The sequence below is a fragment of the Uranotaenia lowii genome, chromosome 3 (genome assembly GCF_029784155.1).
Source record: "Uranotaenia lowii strain MFRU-FL chromosome 3, ASM2978415v1, whole genome shotgun sequence".
Taxonomy (NCBI): Eukaryota; Metazoa; Arthropoda; class Insecta; order Diptera; family Culicidae; genus Uranotaenia; species Uranotaenia lowii.
The window spans coordinates 267,191,736-267,215,588 of record NC_073693.1 but is presented as its reverse complement, the minus strand read 5'-3'; the positions used below and the strand labels follow the sequence as shown (position 1 = coordinate 267,215,588).

General features: G+C 37.6%; 1 protein-coding gene across 1 annotated transcript in view; it reads left to right on the top strand.

Moving 5' to 3' along the window:
- The window catches only part of LOC129754083 (arrestin domain-containing protein 4-like), a 36,566-nt gene extending 13,026 nt beyond the window's left edge, over window positions 1–23,540 (top strand). Inside the window, exons 3-6 of the mRNA XM_055749951.1 lie at window positions 915–1,258; window positions 1,320–1,499; window positions 6,895–7,080; window positions 22,918–23,540. Coding sequence (XP_055605926.1) covers window positions 915–1,258; window positions 1,320–1,499; window positions 6,895–7,080; window positions 22,918–23,118 — 911 coding nt within the window. The 3' untranslated portion in view covers window positions 23,119–23,540. The remainder of the gene's footprint in view (window positions 1–914; window positions 1,259–1,319; window positions 1,500–6,894; window positions 7,081–22,917) is intronic.
- The last annotated feature ends 313 nt before the right edge of the window (window positions 23,541–23,853 follow it).

Sequence of the window (23,853 nt, the reverse complement as noted above, 5' to 3'; positions counted from 1 at the left end):
GCTTGAAAATATCTGCTACTTTTCCCCTTCCTTTTGCCGTATAAAACTCTGTCCCGGAAGCTGCTTGTAGTCGGCTTTGACGTAGGTTTCGTCGTCCATTACCACGCAGTCAAACTTCGTCAGCATCGTCGTGTACAGCCTCCGGGATCGCGCTTTGGCCGTCGTATTTTCTCGGCTCGATGCACGGTTGTAGACGATACACCCAGCTTATTTGTGGCATCTCGGAGAGAGAGAGGTTAGGGTTTCGCTTGGAACTACCGGCATTTCTCTTTGTCGTCTCGGCGGCTTCTGGGTTTTGATTTCCCCCCGATTCAGACTTCCTGGCTGTCGACAAACGTTCCCCAAACACTTTAATTACATTTGTAACGGTTGATTTGGCAACTTTTAGCGATTTTGCCAGCTTTGCGTGCGAGTAGCTCGGATTTTCGCGATGCGCGAGCAAAATTTTGATACGCTACTCTTCTTCCTTGGACGGCATTTTGACAACTGAAAAGTGAATTTCAAAATCAAAATATGAGCAACATTCAACACACACACACACACACCTTCAAAATTAGGGGTGTTCAGGTTTTTTAAATGCAAAATTGAAAGAAATACGAAGTTTATATTGACCAAATTTTGACCGTATTACCCTTGACGGGTGATCCATTATTCCTTGGCTTTATTTCAACACCTGTAAAATTTTCTTCTAATTAGCATCTGCTTTATCTATCCGTCATTTCTTTCCTATCTGTAATTCTTCTATCAAGAATTTTCCATCATAACGTTCACCGAAATGCCATTAAACTAGCATATCATACTTATTATAAGTTTTATGTATGGTTAAATAAGCGGTGTCCTTAAGGTGTCCATTATTCCCTTATCTCCCCTATTTATAGATTATTTAAATTTCAAAAACATTTCCCCCCCTACAGGCCTGTACTTCCATGTGCTTGGGGAATCGACGGTTCACATCCCGACTCGGGGTCCTCGGCTTCGGGATGACACCTACGACAAGGAAAACTACATCGACTTCCGCATGAAGCTACTGGACGATTTTGATGGCAAACCAATTCTACTCTCACCCGGAGTTCACTGTTTCCCCTTCAAACTGGGACTTCCGGTTTCACTTCCCTCGACCTTCATTGGACAGCACGGGTGGATCCAGTACTATTGCAAAACTAGCTTGAGGGAATCGTCCGGAATCACCCACAAGAATCAGCAGGTGTTCCTGGTTCTGAATCCGATTGATTTGAATTTGGAGGATCCGATATTGAGTGTGGGTTTGAAGTTTTAGAATGGTTTATGGTTTGTTGAACAGTATTCTCAATAATTTACAGGATCCACTGGAGGCAAGTGTCAATCATCGGGTTGGAGTCGGCGTTCTTGGCGGCACAGTCCGGTGCAATGTTGGACTGGATCGACGAGCATATGTTCCAGGGGAGAATATTTTACTTACCGGCGAAACTTACAATCGGAGCAACGTTACCATCAAATCTGTTAAATATGCTTTGGTGGAGGTAAGAATGTTTAAATTTCAATGTTTCGTTCAAAATTAGAACCACAAGAAAATTCTAGAAAACTGTAACACAACTCAACACTTATTGTAAAGAAAAATGTACTGGATATTCCATCGGCATCTTTCATACTTTAAAAATTTTCACGAATGAAGAGCAACATTTCATGCGATTTTAACTGAATTTGCGCTCTTAATCTTAACGCAGATTGCCGCAGCTAGAGCACCGTAGTAGTTCAATTTTGATTTTAATTTCATGGAAATGTTTAAATGAAATAACGCTCGCTGCCAGCGGTTTAACTCTGCTCATTTAATTAGATTTTCAGTTGTTGAATATCTCTGCTGCTAGCTCAACCTGGCTCAACCATCAGCAGCCAGCCAGTCAGTGAGATCCGGTAGTGCCAACAGTACTTAAATAAGTCAATTTAAAACTTTCCTTCGCAACTAATAATCTGTTGGTCGTTGGCTATAGGTTAGGCTGGGCGAGAGCCTTTTTTTGTACCTTCGCTGTCCGAATAAGTTGGTCCACAACAGTGGATTACTTTTTAACAAATGGTAATAACTACTTCTAATCAAACAATCAATCAATCAATCAATGGTAATAACTTAGTACCTAAATCCACTTTGACACTTCAACGCATTCTAACTTTTTTTTTAACCCATACAAGTTTTCGAAGTGCTGATTTGACACTCCTGACTATAACAGCTTTAACTCTCTTGTTTCTCAATTTATAGTTTTTCTAATCTTATAACTTGTGAATTAAAAAAATATTTAAGACAATATTTAGCTGCAATCATTTATTATTTCGTACCCAATAAATAAGCGAAAAAACATGGATTAGTGAAAAAATACTTTATATCAGGTATCAAAAACATTTTACTTAGAGCAAGTTTACATGTGTTAGAAAAAGTGTTGGGAATTTTTACAATTGTAAATAGCACGCGTTGCAAAAATTGCAAAAATGCAAAAAAAAAATCTCAACATCTGTGGCCGTTAAAGTTTTATTTTTACAAAACTGTTTCTATTTCAACCAACTTGTTTTCAATCGCAGCCACATCCCGGCAATGTTATTCAAACCGTGTGGAGCACATCTCTCAGATTTCCCCTCTGATTTTCCATTTTTTGACAGATATAAGCTTTTTTCCTCAGATTGAGGCTTTCATCTCCTATGCTCTCAAGGCAAAAAAAGCTTAAATCTGAAGAAAAAAAAGCTTAAAAACGAGATTCACGAGCACTTCAGGGTTCTGATCGCAGCATACGAAAATAGGAAAAAGTGTAGGAAAAAAATCTTAAAACATTTATCGCATTGTAGGGGGAATTCGTCTATGGCCGGACAACATAGATTTTTCGAAAACGCAATATCCTAGTAATGTTTTAACACCAAAAAAATAAAGAAAATAATAACCTGATATGGTGTTTAAAATATGGTAATCCAATCTGAAAAGGTAAACCAATGATAAAGGGTGATACGGTCAAAATTTGATCAATATCAACTTGACGTATTTCCACAGAGAACCAGAGAACGGGCCCCGAACAAATATGTGTCGAATACGTGAGTAAGAATTTGAATCGTCGGCCATTTTAAAACCGTTAAAATTTCCCTAAAAACAGCACCATCTAGTGGCTCTTAGCTAAGTGACTCAGCTGTTGTTGTCGATTTTTTTGTCAACAGTTGAGAACACTCAGAACATAAATAACCCTAAATTTACTTCCAGGTCGCACCAAAACAGAGTTCAGCTAGTTTTCTTTTTTTGGGTTGCAGAAAAAGCAACATAATGAAATTTTCAGCAGGAACTATATGTATGCTCTTGAAACGATTTTTTTTTTTGTTTTGGCGATGTTCCCTCATTTGGTACTCGTTTTGTATTGAGCCAGAAAAAAAGTAAACATTATTTAGTTGTTTGAAGAGAAAGTTCATATAAGATTTTAATTATTATTAATTTCATAAATTCCATTATTCATAAATAGTTCAGTCAACATTTGCCCACAGAGAACCAGAGAATGGGCCCCGAACAAATATGTGTCGAATTCGTGTGTAAGAATTTGAATCGTCGGCCATTTTAAAACCGTTGAAATTGGCCTAAAAACAGCACCATCTAGTGGCTCTTAGCTAAGTGACTCAGCTGTTGTTGTCGATTTTGTTTTGTCAACAGTTGAGAACACTCAGAACATAAATAACCCAAAATTTTCTTCCAGGTCACACCAAAACAGAGTTCAGCTAGTTTTCTTTTTTTTGGGGTGTTGAAAATGCAACATAATGAAATTTGCAGCAGGAAATATATGCTTTTGAAACGAAATCTTTTTCTTTTGGCAATATTGCCTCATTTGGCATTCATTTTGTATAGAGCCACTGATTTTGTTTAAGAAAAAAAGCAAACATTATTTAGTTGTTTGAAGAGAAAGTTCATATAAGATTTTAATTATGTGTCTGTTTTAATATGAATTATAACTTCAAAAATAGTTCAGTCAACATTTGCCGCAGGATTTCTGTATGATGTGTTAATTTATGATACCCCTCTAATGGATAAACTCCACTTTTTGTTTAGGATCAGATTTTTTCTAATCAAATTTAGCTTAGCTTAGCTTAGCTTGGTTGACTACTCACATCCAAATTTATACTAAATGAATTTCACGTCTGAAACAGATATTTTTAATTGTTAAATAATGATATAGTCGTTTAGCTCTGATTTTTCTACACGAAATGCATTTCGGATCAGATTTTTTCTAATCAAATTTCAATAATAACGAAGCATTTCAAATCTAATTAATCCAAAGTACCACCACCCATCTTCGTTCGAACATTGCGAAATTCTAGCATGTAAACATCGCGTCTTTTCTGCCAGGATAGGACTTCAGTACCTACTTCCGAAAATATTCGAAAATTGGAAAAGCTTCTTAATATCGAATTTGGCCTCTTAGACAGAGCAAAGTAATTGCATGGAGGTTACCTGGACACCTAAGAATCCTAAGAATTTGAGGGAATAGCAGAAGGCATTTAAAAGCAACTCGATATCAAAATTTTATAAATTCTTCAAATATTCCCCCCTTCTTTTATACTTATACAGATATCCGATAACACCATGCGCCAATTTTTCACCAATCCTACCGAGATAACAATTCTGTGAAAGAAAAAATAATACTGAACGAATTTTTAAATTTGTGTTTATCATCAAAATTTATTCTAAATTATAAAAAAAAATCAATTTAGTCTTGATGTAGTGAATTTCATGTCGACAATAACAAACACAAGCCAAAAATTGAAAAAACATACAATTATTTTAATACCCGATTGAGTGACTGAGAATAAATTTGGCTTTGAGCGCATTTTTCATTCGTTGAAGGTACTATCGTCTGAGCGTGTAGAAAAAATGGAAAAAATAAAAGTACCGATAACGACATCTGGTGGCTCTTAGCTAAGTTGCAAAAATGGCGTCGTTTATTTTGAAATCACGGTTGGTATTTTTATACACGGTTGGGGCTCCAGCCCGAACTGTGGTTCTCTGTGGTATTTCTTTCAATTTTGCATTTAAAAACCTGAACACCCCTCATTTTGAAGGTGTGTGTGTAGAAAGTTGCTCCTATTTTGATTTTGGAATTCACTCTACAGTTGTCAAAATGCCGTCCAAGAAAGAAAAGCAGCGTATCGAAATTTTGCACGCGCATCGCGAAAATCCGAGCTACTCGCACGCAAAGCTGGCAAAATCGCTAAAAGTTGCCAAATCAACCATTACAATTGTAATTAAAGTGTTTGGGGAACGATTGTCGACAGCCAGGAAGTCTGGATCGGGGGGAAATCGAAAACCAGAAGCCGCTGAGACGACAAAGAGAGTTGCCGGTAGTTTCTAGCGAAACCCTAACCTCTCTCTCCGAGATGCTGCAAATAAGCTGGGTGTATCGTCTACAATCGTGCATCGAGCCAAAAAACGAGCCGAACTATCGACTTACAGGAAGGTAGTGACTCCAAATCGCGATGAAAAACAAAATACGACGGCCAAAACGCGATTCCGGAGTCTGTACACGACGATGCTGACGAAGTTTGACTGCGTGGTAATGGACGACGAAACGTACGTCAAAGCCGACTACAAGCAGCTTCCGGGACAGGAGTTTTATACGGCAAAAGGAAGGGGAAAGATAGCAGATATTTTCAAGCACATGAAACTGTCAAAGTTCGCGAAGAAATATCTAAGCCATCTGAACCTGTGGCTTGAAAAGCAGCATTTTCATAGCTTCCGGGACTGTCAACCAAGAAATTTACGTGAAAGAGTGTTTGAATAAACGTCTGCTGCTGCCATGGAGTGGTACGCCGCCAACAACGTGCAGGTGGTTCCCAAGGACAAGAACCCTCCCCACACGCCAAAGCTCCGTCCAATTGAGAAATACTGGGCTATTGTCAAGCGGAACCTAAAGAAGAACAAAAAAACTGCTTAGGACGAGCAGCAGTTCAAGGCAAACTGGCTTTCTGCGGCGAAGAAGGTGGACAAGGTGGCTGTACAAAATCTGATGGCAAGGGTTAAGCGTAAGGCCCGGCAATTCGGATTTGGAAAAGCGGAAGCCTTACTGAATATTTTTCCTGGAATTTATACCAATTAAACTTGAAAAAGAAATTTAATTTGATTTTTTAAATAAACGATTTCACCGATTTACACGCGTTATCCCTTGACCAAATTTTGACCGTATGACCCTTTATTGGTACTTTAGAAATCCAACCTAAATCCTGGGGAATGGGACCTGAGGCTTGAAATTTGCAAGCTCAGACTTGATACCTACGATCTGAGACTATATTTAGACCTAAGATCTTCAAACCTTCAGACCTGAGATATGAGATCTGAGACCAGAAACCTGAGATCTGTAACATGAGAACTTAGACATAAGATCTGTGACATGAAACCAGAAACCTGAGTGTGTCTTGAAACTCAAGACATGAGACGTGAGAAGTATGAGACATGAGAAACAAGACGTGAGTAGTGAAAAGTGGTAAGGATGACGTGTTACGTGAAAGATGAGAAATTCGATGTGAAAAGTGAGACGTTGCTCGTGAGAAGTGAAGGGTGTGAGATATGAAAAATGATTTTAGACGTAAGAAGTTATTAAAGAGATCAGAGAAGTAAGAAGTGAGGAGTGAAACATGTCTCATGTCTCGTGTCTCATGTCTCATGTCTCATGTCTCATGTCTCATGTCTTGAATCTTGAATCTTGAATCTTGAATCTTGAATCTTGAATCCTGAATCTTGAATCTTGAATCTTTAATCTTGAATCTTCTCATCAATGCGTGAACCATCCTAACCTGCAAATTTATATCAACAGCCTGTCAGAAGAACCCGGAGGGGAACTAGCTTCATACCTTCCTATGCAGATAGATGCTTCAATTAAACGTGTGCTTTTCCATGTTTGCTTCCAGACCATCCAGTACTTCGCCCATGGAAAGCTGATGCATCAGGAGCGCCGAGAACTGGCCTCGGTCGTACGGAATCGCATCAAGTCCGGAAGCCGGGATGTGCTGCAGAACGCTCATCTGGTGGTTCCGCCGCTTCCCCCCACAAATCTGCTCGGCTGTCATCTGATACGGATCCAATATAGTGTCTGTGTAAGTGTTGTCTGTTGTCCAGCTCCCTGCACTTTTTGACCTTCCCAAACACCAAGCTCTCTTGGCCTCTTGCTTACATGCAAGGGACAGTTTTGCGTGGACCGGTTGAAATTTGGATTTATTTAACCTGGGTTTTTTCTCATGTTAACTTTACTTCGGTCGTACGGCTTTGTCAGAATCGTAACCTCAATCGTCCTAGTGAAACTTCTAGTGAACAAGATCAAAGCAATGGAGTACATTTGGAACGTAACAACTTTTGTAAAAAAAAAACAACCTTACTAATTAAGTTTGTTGACTAAATTGGCAATAGTCAGTTTAACTTAAAAGTGGGAAAATAGTTCTATGCTTATTTTTTTTGGAAAGTACACAACCAACCTCAAGGTTTATCAAAATTTTACCAATTTTTCCTTAATTTTTTTTGAAAACTTAGTGGTGTCTCTCTGATACTAGTTAATTTAATAGAAAAGAAAATAAAACACAATCAAATAATACGTAGATATTTGATTTTCCTAACATTTCAAGAAATGGCTCCTGTTTAAATTACACTTAGGCACAAGCTCAGAAAAAAGTGGAACAGACCAATCTAGTTTTTTTTTTGTATGAGAAGATCCACTGCGACCAACTTTTTGTGATCTATTGTGGAATTGTTGTTGTAGTCAGTTGTAGTCGAAATCGAGACATTATTCCAGTTTGGGATGGTATTTCTTATGAATCCCACCACCTTACTGGCTTTCATCTTCCAAATATCATCGGGCGTCAAGATTCGCTTACCAAGAACTTTCAGTCGATGTGTCATAAGATATCCACAGTCACACATTAAGTGCTCTGCAGTTTCTACTTCAGTTTGACAAAACCGGCACATCTCATTTCTGAGTTTACCTATTTTATGTAAGTGGTAGTTGCATGGACAGTGCCCTGTAAAAAGGTCTGTAATTGTTTTAAGATCCCTTTTCGATAGACTTAGAAGTTCACAAGTTTTCTTAGAATCGGGCTTTATGAATTTTTTAGATTGTCTAGCACCGATGGCTACAAGCCATTTGAATTTGATCTTTGAGTTCTCCCATTTTTTTTAATTCACTTGTAAGAGCACAAGTAGATACTCCACAAAAAGGTTCAGGGCCAATCATGCGCCTTTCAGATCCTTTCCTAGCGAGTTCATCTGCTTTCTCATTGCCTTCTATACCACAGTGGCCTGGAACCCAGTATAGGTTCACTTGATTTTGGATTGATAATTGATTCAAAGCATTAATACAATCCCACGCCAGCTTTGAATTGCACATTGGGGCTTTCAGAGCCCGGACCAATCTAGTTACTAACATCTGAGGAAATACTAAACAGATTTTTGCTAAATTTACACCATTTAATTGCTTCAGGTATAAAGATTCAAAATGCAAATTTTTTTGCTAGAGCTTCAGAGTTTTGAGCTTAACATGAAAACAGAGACGCAACTTTTCAATGAATGATGTGCATTATTTTAAAGTGATTTAAAACTTAGATAAAAGGCATAGAAAAACGGTAAAAAGTTAATTGCAATTGTTTATCCATTAGCATTCAGTTAAAAAAACATTAATTTTTAGAATGAATTAACCATATTTCAGATTCTCTTCCTACCACAATGTTTTTTTATACCACAACTTTGGTTCGAAAACGTAAATTTCTTCAATATACTAAGGTGATCCAGGATAAAACATTCGCTTATGGAGGTTTTACATTTTTTTTATAGAGGCTTTGTGCATAAAAACTCGTGGAGCCCGTTGAGCTCTCTCGAAAGGGGTTTCTCGCTTATCCTGGTCTAACTGTGATTTATTTGAATTTAGGTTAAGAAAAAAAGGAACTAGTTAGAAAAACTTCCTAGACACTTCGCATTTCTGCACGGTCGTGTTCCATTGAAACTAAAACCTTTAAAAAATATTTATTAGCGTGCGCGTGATTTAATATTTGTCATGTTTATCATTTTTGTCATTTTTGTCATTTTTGTCAATTTTGTCATTTTTGCCATTTTTGTCATTTTTGTCATTCTTGTCATTTTTGTCATTTTTGTCATTTTTGTCATTTTTGTCATTTTTGTCATTTTTGTCATTTTTGTCATTTTTGTCATTTTTGTCATTTTTGTCATTTTTGTCATTTTTGTCATTTTTGTCATTTTTGTCATTTTTGTCATTTTTGTCATTTTTGTCATTTTTGTCATTTTTGTCATTTTTGTCATTTTTGTCATTTTTGTCATTTTTGTCATTTTTGTCATTTTTGTCATTTTTGTCATTTTTGTCATTTTTGTCATTTTTGTCATTTTTGTCATTTTTGTCATTTTTGTCATTTTTGTCATTTTTGTCATTTTTGTCATTTTTGTCATTTTTGTCATTTTTGTCATTTTTGTCATTTTTGTCATTTTTGTCATTTTTGTCATTTTTGTCATTTTTGTCATTTTTGTCATTTTTGTCATTTTTGTCATTTTTGTAATTTTTGTCATTTTTGTCATTTTTGTCATTTTTGTCATTTTTGTCATTTTTGTCATTTTTGTCATTTTTGTCATTTTTGTCATTTTTGTCATTTTTGTCATTTTTGTCATTTTTGTCATTTTTGTCATTTTTGTCATTTTTGTCATTTTTGTCATTTTTGTCATTTTTGTCATTTTTGTCATTTTTGTCATTTTTGTCATTTTTGTCATTTTTGTCATTTTTGTCATTTTTGTCATTTTTGTCATTTTTGTCATTTTTGTCATTTTTGTCATTTTTGTCATTTTTGTCATTTTTGTCATTTTTGTCATTTTTGTCATTTTTGTCATTTTTGTCATTTTTGTCATTTTTGTCATTGTCACGGCTCAACGTCGTGACAAGGTTATGTGATTCGGTCGGATAAAAAACACTTTCCTGTAGCAGTATGAACAGCTTTAAAGCTAGAAAATTTATTCATTTTAGATAGGTTTTATCAATGGCTTTCAAGTTACTTACAATTTAGTGCCTTATAGTTTCCAATTAAACGTAGTAATCAAATAACTCTTCAACCGATATTTAAACAATGTGTTTAGCAGTCTATCCACATGCTTTTTTCCCGCAATTGTAAGTCATATTGTTTTTATAGGTGTTGACGTTTTCCTCCTTCTTCGCCGGGCTCCAAGTGCAATGATTTGTTTAGGTTTCACTTAATAGGGCAGCCAGAGGGAATCGTGGCCGTAACATTCCCCCCTGCGTAAGACGAGGTCACAGCTTCTAGTTCGGTCTTACCATCATCAACGACGTCGATCACTGCTAGATTCCCTGCGGCTCGTCGAATACGGCCGTTATTCGTGCGTACCATCGCCTGTCTAACCTCCCCATCTTTTCCAGGGTAAACCTCTTCAATTTGGCACCGAATCCAGTTATTGCGCCTTTTCTCGTCGGCCACAAACACTAAATCACCTGGCTCGAGGGGTTTGGTTTTTTCAAACCACTTGGTTCGTCTGGCAATCGTCGGAAGGTACTCCTTCAACCACCGCTTCCAGAAGCTGTCAGAAATGGTTCTGGCAAGGTTCCAGCTACTGCGTAGGCCTTCAGGGGGATTTACTAGTTCTTGTGAGGGCATCTTGGCACCCGTTGATGAGCCCAACAGGAAGTGGTTCGGAGTGAGAGCTTCTTGATTAGTCGAATCGAGAGGTATATACGTTAGAAGTCGACTGTTAACAATATTTTCGGCCTCTAGTATGATAGTTTCAAGAGTTTCGTCGTCGGGGACCTTAGGCGCATCATGAAAGCATTCTAGAGCCGTTTTTACCGAGCGCACAAGACGTTCCCAGACTCCGCCTGTATGCGGAGCCGCTGGAGGGTTGAAGACCCATTTAGTATTCGTGTTCGTAAAGGATTCGGCACATCGTTGATTGATGTTCAGTAATTGCTCTCGAAGTTCATTCGCAGCTCCTCGAAAATTTGTGCCATTATCCGAGTAAATCTCAGCAGGGGCCCCTCGTCGCGCGATAAATCTTTGAATGCACATTTTACAGGAAGTTGTTGATAAGCTATGCGCGACCTCCATGTGCACAGCTCGGGTGGTAAGGCACGTGAATAATGCGATCCATCGTTTCGCATGAGAGCGTTTTACTTTAACGAAGAGCGGGCCGAAGTAATCTAAACCCACGAAAGTAAACGGTCGTTGGAACGCGACTAGACGCGCTCTTGGGAGAGGTCCCATCTTTGGTTGAGTCGGATTTTTGTGATACACCTTGCACCACTGGCATCGAGCTGTCACGGTGCGAATCAGTTTGCGCAATCCAGGCACGTAGAACTGCTGTCGTAGTTCGTTGAATACGGTCTCGTGGTTACGGTGCAGATATCGACGGTGGTAGAAATCTACAAGAAGAAAAGTTAGACGATGGTTTTTTGCTAGAATAATTGGACACTTAGCTTCGATCGGCAGGTTGGGGGCAGCGCCGATACGACTGTCCATTCTAACAATCTCTTCTTCATCGATATACGCCGACAATTTATACAGCGGACTAGCGATCGGCACCGCCCCCGCACGCTTGCCATTTCGGCACTTCTGCAACACAGCTATCTCATCGTGGAAGGTTTCCCGCTGAATGATTCGGATTAACTCCAGCTCTGCTTTCTTAAGATGCTCTTGTTTCAAATATTCAAGAGGAATAACTTGGTCGTCTTCTTTCCGCGTACATATTCTGAAGACATAGGCTATCGTACGATGTATGCGTTCCCATTTGCTGAACCGTGTATAATCCACTAACAATTCCTTACTCGTTTGATGATGAAAGCAGCTAGATCGTAGTTCTTCTTGTACATTCACGGCTTGCCACTTCTGTTCTGGCCAAGTTGATTCTAGCTCCCACAGAAACTCAGGAGCGTGGAACCATCTGCTACTTTCTTCGAAACAGGGGCCATGTCCCCATTTTGTGGCTTCATCCGCAACGTTATCACGAGAGGACACCCATCGCCATTCGTTCAAATTTGTGGATGTTAGAATCTCTCCGATTCTATAAGCGATGTATGAATGATATTTTCGAGCATCAGCATGTATCCAGTGAAGCACGGTTGAAGAATCGGTCCAGTAGAATCTCTGGGAGATCGATAGTTGGTGGTTTTCTTGAATATAGTTTGCCATACGTGTCCCTAGAACAGCAGCTAGTAGTTCAAGGCGTGGAATCGAGAGTGGTTTTACTGGAGCCACCTTTGATTTAGCGCCTACCAGAGTACAGCGCGGAAAACCGCGGTCGAAATAGCGAAAATAGATAACACAAGCATACGCTTCTTCGCTGGCATCAACGAAGGTGTGCATTTGTATTGGCTGACAAGTTTCAGGTGAACCTTGTCCGAAGTAGGGTCGAGAGATTCGAACTTCACCAAGACGAGAAAATAGGTTTGTCCAGCGCTTCCAATTAGCAAACGTGCTATCATCGACTGGTTCATCCCACTTGCACCCGGTCTTCCATAGGGTCTGTATAATTATTTTCCCATGAACCACAAAAGCAGCGAGCATTCCGAGTGGGTCATACAGACTCATCACTGTACTAAGCACTTGGCGTTTTGTTGGGCGAAGCATACCATTTAGTAGTCTGGTGTCCAGTTGCGGGAGATTTAACGTAAAAGTAAAAATGTCAAGTTTAGGTAACCAACGAATACCCAACACCGACAAAGCCTTTTCTGACGTCAGCAGACCAAGATCCTTCGAAGGGGGAGCATTAACTTCGCCGATTTCATTTAGAACGATCGTAGAGTTTGACACGAAGTTTCGTATCTCAAACCCTCCTTGAGAGTGTACATATTTAACCTCTTCAACTAGCCGGATGATTTCTTCTTCAGTATTTCTGCTATCTAGGAAGTCGTCCACGTAGGTTCCATGAATAATAGCTTCAGTAGCCGTCGGAAATAGGTGTTTAAATTCTTCGGCGTTGAGGTTTTTAATAAACTGAGCCGAGCAGGGCGAACAGGCTGACCCAAAAGTTGCCACGTCCATTGTGTAGATACAAGGTGGGTCTGAAGGGTTGTCTCTCCAGAGGAAACGTTGTGCAGATCTATCTTCTTCTCGTATTTTTATTTGGTGAAACATCTCTTTCACGTCGCCACATATAGCGATTTTTCTGGCTCGAAACCTGTAAAGTACGGATGGCAACGGTGTTAGGAGGTCCGGTCCCTTAAGCATCATCGAGTTGAATGAGACGTCTTTTACTTGGGCCGATGCATCCCAAATTAATCTTAGCTTTTCGGGTTTTTTGGGGTTTGAAACACACCCTAGTGGCAAGTACCAAGTTTTATTTGGGTTGGCCGACTTGATTTCGGCCGCCGTTGTTTTGTGGGCGTAGCCTTTCACCAAGTAATCTTCGATTTGTGCCTTCACTTTACGTTCAACTTCAGGATTTTTATAGATCCTTTTCTCAAAACATTGAAGACGCTTGACCGCCATTGGAAAACCATCAGGAAAGGCAGCATTTGCATTCTTCCACAACAACCCGGTTTCGAATCCTCCGGGGATACGTCGACTTGTAGATTCTAAAATCTCACGGGCTTGTTTATCCTCTCGGGACTCTAGTGTTGGTATATTTCCTACTACCCCCAAGTTATCTACCATGATGTATTCTTTCACCAAATCATGAAGAAAATGGTCTTCTTTTATAGAAGAACTATGTAGTACATTATGGTATCTATTTTCAATAGAATCAACAACACCTCCGTATAAGCACCATCCTAGCCGTGTTTTCGTTGCGATGGGCTGACCCTGAAATCCTTCACGCACCTTGAGTGGAGTTGCTAAATGAACATTTTCGAGCCCAATCAAGATCTGGGGTCGGGCTAAGCTATAATCTTGAATAGGCAACCCTTTTAGATGTTGATAGTTTGCGGCAAGTTTTTTTGTATCAATCGATTGGACGGGGAGCTCCAAGGCATCGACGGTTCGCGCATTTTTCAGGACGTACTTCATGTTTTTCCCCTTCTCCGATATTTCCACTTGAACTGTCTGGGAATTGTCTTCAACACGGGTTACGTTCCCAGTCCACTTCAGATGTAAAGGGTCTGGAAAGCCTTTCAACTCCAATTTTTGCGCCAGACTTGATTCTATCATAGTCACTTCCGAAGCTTCGTCGAACAAAGCAAATGTATCAACTGATTTAGATTGATTGTATATGGTAACTGGAAGAATGCGATAGATGACAGAACTGTTAACCCTGTGGTGGTTTTGTGGACTTGGAGGCGGGAGAGATGGTTGATTTTGTGGACTTTGAGGCGAGGGAAAGTGGAGTAAAGGGTGATGACGTATGCGGCATCCTTCGTACGTGCATTTCTTTGGACGGCGGCATGGCCACGGAGAATGAGCTTTTAAACAGCTTCTACACAAGCCATAGATGCGAACCATCTTCAAGCGTTCGTCAACCGAAATATTGTTAAACTTATCGCACTTATCTGCCCAGTGATTCCCTTCATTGCAGACCGAGCAAACCCTTCCGCTGCGCTGTGTCATGTTAACTTCACTTGGTCCTTCTCCTGACCGGTAGTCGCTATGATGAGCACAATTCTTTGGTTTTACTCCAGCTCCTCGCGACCTATTTTCTTCTGCTTTCGAAGACTTATAGTTAGTTCCTGGTGCTGTGTAGACGGTGACAGCACTTGCCTTGCGAATTACTCCGGAAATGAACTTTCCAAACAACCCCAGGTCGACTACAGGAGCTGCTTCAATATATTCTGCCCACTTATACTTGATGTCTGATGGAAGCTTCTCGACAAACTCTTGAAGCAATGTTTGATTCGACAGATGTGCTTCAAGTCCTGCTGCCACTAGGTGACTGCAATAATTTTGAATCGCCAACCCGTAGGAAATTACCGTTTCCAACTTACCCTCTTTTGGGGCTGGAGTGTTCCGTATTTTGACCAGGAGAGAGCTGATCAGTGTTTCCGGTCTTCCGTAAAGCATGCGCAGAGTTTCCATCAAATGTGGAACCATGTCCGGTACTAGTAGACTGCTTCGTACTGCTTCTAAAGCATCACCACTTAAGCTGCGTTGTAACCGAAGGAGATTTTCCACATTGGAAAATCCACATTCCTTATTTCCGATCTCGTAGCTACTATAAAACACGGGCCATTCTTCTGGGCTACCCGTGAAGGGAGGTAAGTCCTTCGGTAGGTATTGACGAGCCACGAGCTGGGCTTCAGTATGTGTTCGTCTCCTTGGCGGAATTTGGTCTTCTCGATCTTGCTGATGAGGCATCGGAGTAGCAACCTCTTGGCCACTACTGACCGGATGAAGTTCCGAAATGTCGAACTCGGGTTTTCTTCCAGGTGGTTTGTTAAGGCTCGTTGAGTTCATCGGTGGCTTTTTTTTGAGCACCGGTTCTTGGTTTTCGTCACCGCTAATGGATGGCAGACTTTCTACCCATTCTTTGGTTCGTGTGGGTGGAAAACTGCTTATACCGCTTCTTCGGCTGCCTGCTTCGTCGATTTGCGCACTTAATATTTTATGCTTTTTCTCCAGGTACATTTCTTCTAACTTCCGAAGGGTTTCTTGACGAGCCTTATTACGATCCAGTTGCGATTTTGCGAATGCACGCTCTTCTTCGCGGCGCTTTCGCTCAAGGTCGGCTTCTTCTTCTTCTTGGCGCTTTTCCTCTTCAATCCGTCGAAGTTCCAGCTGCCTTTTTTTCCTCTAACACCTGCAGCTCTAGAGCAGCTTTTGCCGCGCGCGTAGATGACGTGTTACTTACACGAGATATCTGGGATCTACCATCGACACTTTTCGAAGCACCTTCCGTCGCATCTTTCCCGCCTTTCTCGCAGTCAGGGCATTTCCACGGACGATCTGCTATAGAATTTCCCACGCCAACACAGTCGAAGTGAAACCATCCAAGGCATTTTTCGCATTCTACCATATTTGGGGTATCCGGGTTCTTGCATAACTTGCATGATGACTTTGGACGGTTCCTCGTTCCGGGCATCTCGAAATTAGATCTGCGACTAACTTGAGGTTTTAAATACGATAAATTGTTTAAAGTTTGTCACGGCTCAACGTCGTGACAAGGTTATGTGATTCGGTCGGATAAAAAACACTTTCCTGTAGCAGTATGAACAGCTTTAAAGCTAGAAAATTTATTTATTTTAGATAGGTTTTATCAATGGCTTTCAAGTTACTTACAATTTAGTGCCTTATAGTTTCCAATTAAACGTAGTAATCAAATAACTCTTCAACCGATATTTAAACAATGTGTTTAGCAGTCTATCCACATGCTTTTTTCCCGCAATTGTAAGTCATATTGTTTTTATAGGTGTTGACGTTTTCCTCCTTCTTCGCCGGGCTCCAAGTGCAATGATTTGTTTAGGTTTCACTTAATAGGGCAGCCAGAGGGAATCGTGGCCGTAACAGTCATTTTTGTCATTTTTGTCATTTTTGTCATTTTTGTCATTTTTGTCATTTTTGTCATTTTTGTCATTTTTGTCATTTTTGTCAATTTTGTCAATTTTGTCATTTTTGTCATTTTTGTCATTTTTGTCATTTTTGTCATTTTTGTCATTTTTGTCATTTTTGTCATTTTTGTCATTTTTGTCATTTTTGTCATTTTTGTCATTTTTGTCATTTTTGTCATTTTTGTCATTTTTGTCATTTTTGTCATTTTTGTCATTTTTGTCATTTTTGTCATTTTTGTCATTTTTGTCATTTTTGTCATTTTTGTCATTTTTGTCATTTTTGTCATTTTTGTCATTTTTGTCATTTTTGTCATTTTTGTCATTTTTGTCATTTTTGTCATTTTTGTCATTTTTGTCATTTTTGTCATTTTTGTCATTTTTGTCATTTTTGTCATTTTTGTCATTTTTGTCATTTTTGTCATTTTTGTCATTTTTGTCATTTTTGTCTTTTTTGTCTTTTTTGTCATTTTTGTCATTTTTGTCATTTTTGTCATTTTTGTCATTTTTGTCATTTTTGTCATTTTTGTCATTTTTGTCATTTTTGTCATTTTTGTCATTTTTGTCATTTTTGTCATTTTTGTCATTTTTGTCATTTTTGTCATTTTTGTCATTTTTGTCATTTTTGTCATTTTTGTCATTTTTGTCATTTTTGTCATTTTTGTCATTTTTGTCATTTTTGTCATTTTTGTCATTTTTGTCATTTTTGTCATTTTTGTCATTTTTGTCATTTTTGTCATTTTTGTCATTTTTGTCATTTTTGTCATTTTTGTCATTTTTGTCATTTTTGTCATTTTTGTCATTTTTGTCATTTTTGTCATTTTTGTCATTTTTGTCATTTTTGTCATTTTTGTCATTTTTGTCATTTTTGTCATTTTTGTCATTTTTGTCATTTTTGTCATTTTTGTCATTTTTGTCATTTTTGTCATTTTTGTCATTTTTGTCATTTTTGTCATTTTTGTCATTTTTGTCATTTTTGTCATTTTTGTCATTTTTGTCATTTTTGTCATTTTTGTCATTTTTGTCATTTTTGTCATTTTTGTCATTTTTGTCATTTTTGTCATTTTTGTCATTTTTGTCATTTTTGTCATTTTTGTCATTTTTGTCATTTTTGTCATTTTTGTCATTTTTGTCATTTTTGTCATTTTTGTCATTTTTGTCATTTTTGTCATTTTTGTCATTTTTGTCATTTTTGTCATTTTTGTCATTTTTGTCATTTTTGTCATTTTTGTCATTTTTGTCATTTTTGTCATTTTTGTCATTTTTGTCATTTTTGTCATTTTTGTCATTTTTGTCATTTTTGTCATTTTTGTCATTTTTGTCATTTTTGTCATTTTTGTCATTTTTGTCATTTTTGTCATTTTTGTCATTTTTGTCATTTTTGTCATTTTTGTCATTTTTGTCATTTTTGTCATTTTTGTCATTTTTGTCATTTTTGTCATTTTTGTCATTTTTGTCATTTTTGTCATTTTTGTCAATTTTGTCATTTTTGTCATTTTTGTCATTTTTGTCATTTTTGTCATTTTTGTCATTTTTGTCATTTTTGTCATTTTTGTCATTTTTGTCATTTTTGTCATTTTTGTCATTTTTGTCATTTTTGTCATTTTTGTCATTTTTGTCATTTTTGTCATTTTTGTCATTTTTGTCATTTTTGTCATTTTTGTCATTTTTGTCATTTTTGTCATTTTTGTCATTTTTGTCATTTTTGTCATTTTTGTCATTTTTGTCATTTTTGTTGTTTTTGTCTTTTTGTCATTTTTGTCATTTGAGTTTTTGAGGTTTTGAAAGGAAATTTTTTAAAAATTATTTTGTGTATTTCGTTAAAAAACTATTAAAAACACGTATTTACATAGGTCCAAAAGTGAATTTTAAATTTTGTCCGCTGTAGGAACAAGCGTATAGAATCAAATGGCAAAATAGAATTTTGAAGCCTAATTTTACTTTTTTTCCTTTTTAATAGAAATCTAACCCATTAAAGTCATTAATCCTCGACCAAATTTTGCTATTGTTTGCTTTTAACTGTTTATAAAGCAAAAAAAATCAAAATTAAATTATTTATTTTCAAAACCTGTGTTTATTTTTGAATCAATTGAATACCAAAGTTGTGCTGTAGCTAACAGAAAAATCAAGTTCATCATTTACAAAAAAGTAGTTCTTAGGCAGCCTCTATGTAACCCTCTTATAATTGTATATTTTAAGCACTTGCAATAACTTTTTTGCCCTCTATGAAAATTTATCAATTGAAATTTCCAAAACCGTATTAGAATTAATCAATAATTTTGATGTTTCTGAATATAGATAACTCATAAGCATTTCAGATTGCCCGGATTTAACCGGGCTCTCCCAGATTTTCAAAGAAAAATGGGAATGCCTGGTCCGGTCCGGATGCCCGGATATCGAAGAAAAATGCCATATTTTTGTTCCAGGACTATTCACAAACGAAATTTCAAATTTTTAACTTGTTCCAGCGCATGCATTTTTTTAAATTGTGAATTAATTTCTATTAGGATTTTAGTGTCTTCTTTTTTTTACTTTTCTCTTGCCTTTTCATGGAACATACGTAGATTTTGGCTGTATTTGCCCGGATGTTATCCGGTTTTGTATTTAAAATTTAGGAACACAATGCCAAAATCTGGTATGCTTTATCAACAAACAACGGGTTAAAAAGTTAAAAAATACCCAAAATTCAAATACAAAATAACAAAACTAAGAATTGAGAATTAAAAATAAAAGTTTGACAGCTTTTCGAACTCCTATCAGCATTGAGAATGAATGAAAACTTGAATTCTGAAAAACTATTTGATCACTTAATCAAAGGCTAAATACTTTTAATCATTAACAAAATTGACCTTTAAACCTCGAAGCGTTAATTAAATAATATTTTTTTAAAGTAAACCTTTGAGTCTTTGAACAAATTTTAAATTTCAAGTGTGATGCCTGCAGCCAATATTTACCAAATGCACTAAAATTTTCAATGAAGTTTCCGTAACGGAAGCATTTTTTTAAATTTGCGATTGAGAGTCAATCGCCGTTGATTTGTTTTTATTAATTTTTCTTTTGAAACTTTGAAAGAATCCTTGAACTGAATTTGTCAGTAAAAATGAAAGAAGTTTTTTTTAACTATAATCTTAGCTTTAGCAAGCATTGCTGAATAATATACAATGTATTGAATTCCATTTTTCATTCAATTGGACGCACAATACTGAAAATCATATGTGGCGTAAAATGAGATTTTGGATTTTCCAGATGCATAAAACTCTGAAGACCTGTTCACTTGATGTTCTGAATTTTGAAAATTCTGCCAGTTGTCAGGAGCATAATTTTTGAAGGTTTCGGCTACATAAATTTTAATTGAATTTTATCTCATACTTCCAGATTTTGTAAAAGATTGACTATTTGGGGAATGTAATAAAAAAAATTGATAATTTTAAGAAAATTATTTAGCTTTTTTTGTTAAAGCATTTTTTTGCCTAGGAAATTATAAATTATATGGATTTGAAATTTTTAAGCCTCGATATTTGCCAACGTGTTAAAATTAATATAACATTAAATCATGTAAGGAGAGTTGATGATTCAGAAGAGAACCCATGTACTCAATTGTTATCAGAAACAGAAGAAAAATGCAAGAGTTAGAAAAAAGTGATTTAAAATTATTTTGGAAAAACTAATGTTCATTGATTATTCAAATATTTTGATTTTTAAAATTAAAAACATAAACCATAAATCTTATATGTGGCTTTTTCAAACTCTGAAATTTTGAAAATTTGAAGTTTTTGGCTCCTCCGACCCAAAAGGTTGCCGACCACTGGTTTTGCTGAATTATAAACAGGCCTGACTAAAGTTCTATGAGGCAAAAAAGCTGCCCACCGGTAAAATAATAAAAAAAATACGGTGGGCAAATCGTGCGAAAAATATTTGAACCGCGACAAATATTTGGACCGGGAAAATTCGTAATTGGCAGCAATACGAGTTCTTTAGCGGACACCTGGTAGGTTTTCAGCCAGCAAATTTTCGTTGATAAGTCTCACCTAGATGTTACGCCAGCCAGTCAGAATGTCAAAACTATTGATATGATGAATGGCCAAATATACAAAGAAGGCTGCCCCGTTTTCTCTGCATAGAATAATAGAATAATAGAACAATAGATACCATGAAGTTTATACTATGTTTTGGTTGGATTTGGGATCGTTTCATTACGCAAAAATTGTGGTGAAGTTATAAAAAGTCAAATATGTTGGTTTTTGCCAAAGGAACACAATCGGCTAAATTTGTCATAACTTCGACCAAATTTTTTTTTGAGTAATTTTGAAGGTAAAGCTTCAAACGTGATCAAAAATAGCCTTGATTGGGAAAAAGGAAGGTTCATAGTAGGTATACATTGTAGATGGCACACGTCGTGCCAAATGTAAAAGTCGAAAAACTTCCCCACTGTACGCTATCTCAAAAACCACTTGACAGAAAGTCTTAAAAATGTGCACATGTATACATTACATTACTAGCATTACTACTTCCCCGATGGGGGAAATAAATAGAGGTTTATGTATTTTATTTAAAATTTGGAAAAAATCAAATATCCGAAAGATTACAATACCAAAAAACAAATATTTAAAGATGAGATTCACCTTTTATATTCTTTATTTTATAAAATTTTTTGATAAAAATTACTTGTTTAAAAGTTTTGTGCAATGATGGGAGGGGTGTATGGAAATGTCTACGCTTGTCCACGGCGAGGGGGGTAGGGGTTTGGGACTTGCCCTCGTGGACATGCTTGTTTCCAAGATATTTAAAAAAGACATACACCGTCTTAGCCGATTCAGGCTTTACACACTGAATCAATGACGTGGCCAACTTAAGATTAACATTTAACATCCAGTACTGAGATGGGAATCGATTTACAAGAAGGTAGGGACTCCAAATCGCGATGATAAACAAAATACGACGGCCAAAGCGCGATCCCGGAGGCTGTACACGAAGATGCTGACGAAGTTTGACTGCGTGGTAATGGACAACGAAACCTACGTCAAAGCCGACTACAAGCAGCTTCCGGGACAGGAGTTTTATACGGCAAAAGGAAGGGGTAAGGTAGCAGATATTTTCAAGCACATGAAACTGTCAAGGTTCGAGAAGAAATATCTGGTTTGGCTAGCCATCTATACCTGTGGCTTGAAAAGCAGCATTTTCCGGGACTGTCAACCAAGAAATTTACGCGGAAGAGTGTTTGAATAAACGTCTGCTGCCTTTCCTGAAGCAACACGGTTGTTCCGTACTGTTTTCGCCGGATTTGGCATCTTGCCATTACGGTAAAAAGGCCATGGAGTGGTACGCCGCCAACAACGTGCAGGTGGTTCCCAAGAACAAGAATCCTCCCAACAAGCCAGAGCTTCGCCCAATTGGGAAATACTGGGCTATTGTCAAGTGGAACTTAAAAAAGACCAAAAAAAACTGCTAAGGACGAACAGCAGATCAAAGCAAACTGGCTTTCTGCGGCGAAGAAGGTGGACAAGGTGGCTGTACAAAATCTGATGGCAGGGGTTAAGCGTAAGGGCCGGCAATTCGGATTTGGAAAAGCGGAAGCCTTACTGAATATTTTTGCTGAATTATATACTAATTAAACTTCAAAAAGAAATTTAATTTGATCTTTTAAATAAACGATTTCACCGATTTACACGCGTTTACCTTTGACCAAATTTTGACCGTATCACCCTTTACCATAACATAAACTATGAAAAATACCATGAATGAAGGTCCTGGAATTGGTTTCTGAATGATTTTTGAAAAAGCGTGATAAAATCGAAACAATAACCGTGATAAAATCACCGTTTGGCTGAATAGTTGAAATGGTCAATATTCGGTATTCGGCCGTTCGCCAAATACCACTATTCGGTACACCTCTAGTTCTAATCATGTATCTGCATTGGCTTGATGCTTGACAAAAATATGATTAGGGATGATGATAAATAGTTGTAGCCGAATATTCTCTAAGCAACATATTTGAGTTATATTACGAGGTTTTCAAAACTATATATTTTTTTAAATCGGTTAAGAAACAAGAAAACAAGTGAGATTTATAGCGATTTTAAGCGAGGAGTGTCAAATTGACACTCAAGGTCTGGTTGAGGTATTTTTTTTGTCTGAGCGTGCATAAAAAACAGTGATGAAGCAAAACGAAAAATTTAATGAATCCATTAGGGGCCCTAGATATTTTTTTTTAAATTTGAATGCATCCGAACAAAGTTACAAACTGCCAAACTTCTAATAGTGTCACACTGACACTCAAGAGCGGATTAGGGTTAAACCATTTAGAAGTTTCGTGCATTCGAGTAATTCCTATGAAGTTATTTTTATGCATCTACTGATGCTGCACTAAACCGTATTGGCTACGAAGCGATACCTTTTGAGCGGTCCTAACCTAAACGTGGTGGACTCCCCCGGCTTGCACTAATCGATTTCTGTTTTGATTCCATTTCAGATTCTGATTGAACCGAACCTGATGGAGCGACAGGTAGCGCTCCGTGTTCCGATCACTTTGGGCACCTATCCGTTTCGGCGGCTGAGCGATAAGGACGAGGACGACGAGGACAATCTGCAGCACTGGGTGGAAAATTACGTCCACTATCCGGCTACCCTACCCGTTTCGAGGGCTTTGACGGCCGGTGGAGAGGGACAGTAGCTAGCTGCTAGTTAACAACGTAGTTACGAGGAAATTCGATTCTATCAGCTTGTTCCACCCTCGTCATAAAGTGTCTGCTGATGGACCACGCGATGGTAGCAAGCAAACTAGGAGCGCTGCTCTATGACGAATCTTATCATTTGAGAAGTGAGCAGCGATGGAAAAGTGATCATTTGGAAAAGATATAAAAAAATGTTTATTAACAAATCTAACGAACACACAGAAAGCACCTCTAAGTCACATTTTTTGAAACTTCATTGTCAGGAAGTTAAAATTAACCACCTGTGAAAAATGGGTTTGTCCCACTGTGCCCACTTCTGCACGAGTCAACGAGAAAACTACCCTTCCAATTTCCCAGGGGTAAGAAAATGCGATACTAACAAGGCTTTAACAAGATTTAACAGATAAAATCAATAAAGATTAGTGCACACGCTAGGGATAAATGTTTTTATTTCTCTACTGGTTGTCGTTGTAATCAAGACGGACTGGAAAACGGCAAACAATTCCGAATGCCATTTAACTTCTCTAGAATAAAGACAACATCTGCATCAACTTACTTTGGAAATAAAAAACTGTTGATGAGCCGAGCCCTTTGGGTTGATATAAAAAAAAGGTTTACCTTCTCACTTCCATCTGTAGGGGAGAATGAGGACACTTGATTCCTTAGCTATATCCCGAATGTCCTACAAAGATCAAATGTTCTAGAAAAATGTGCCAAATGGAGCAAAACAACAA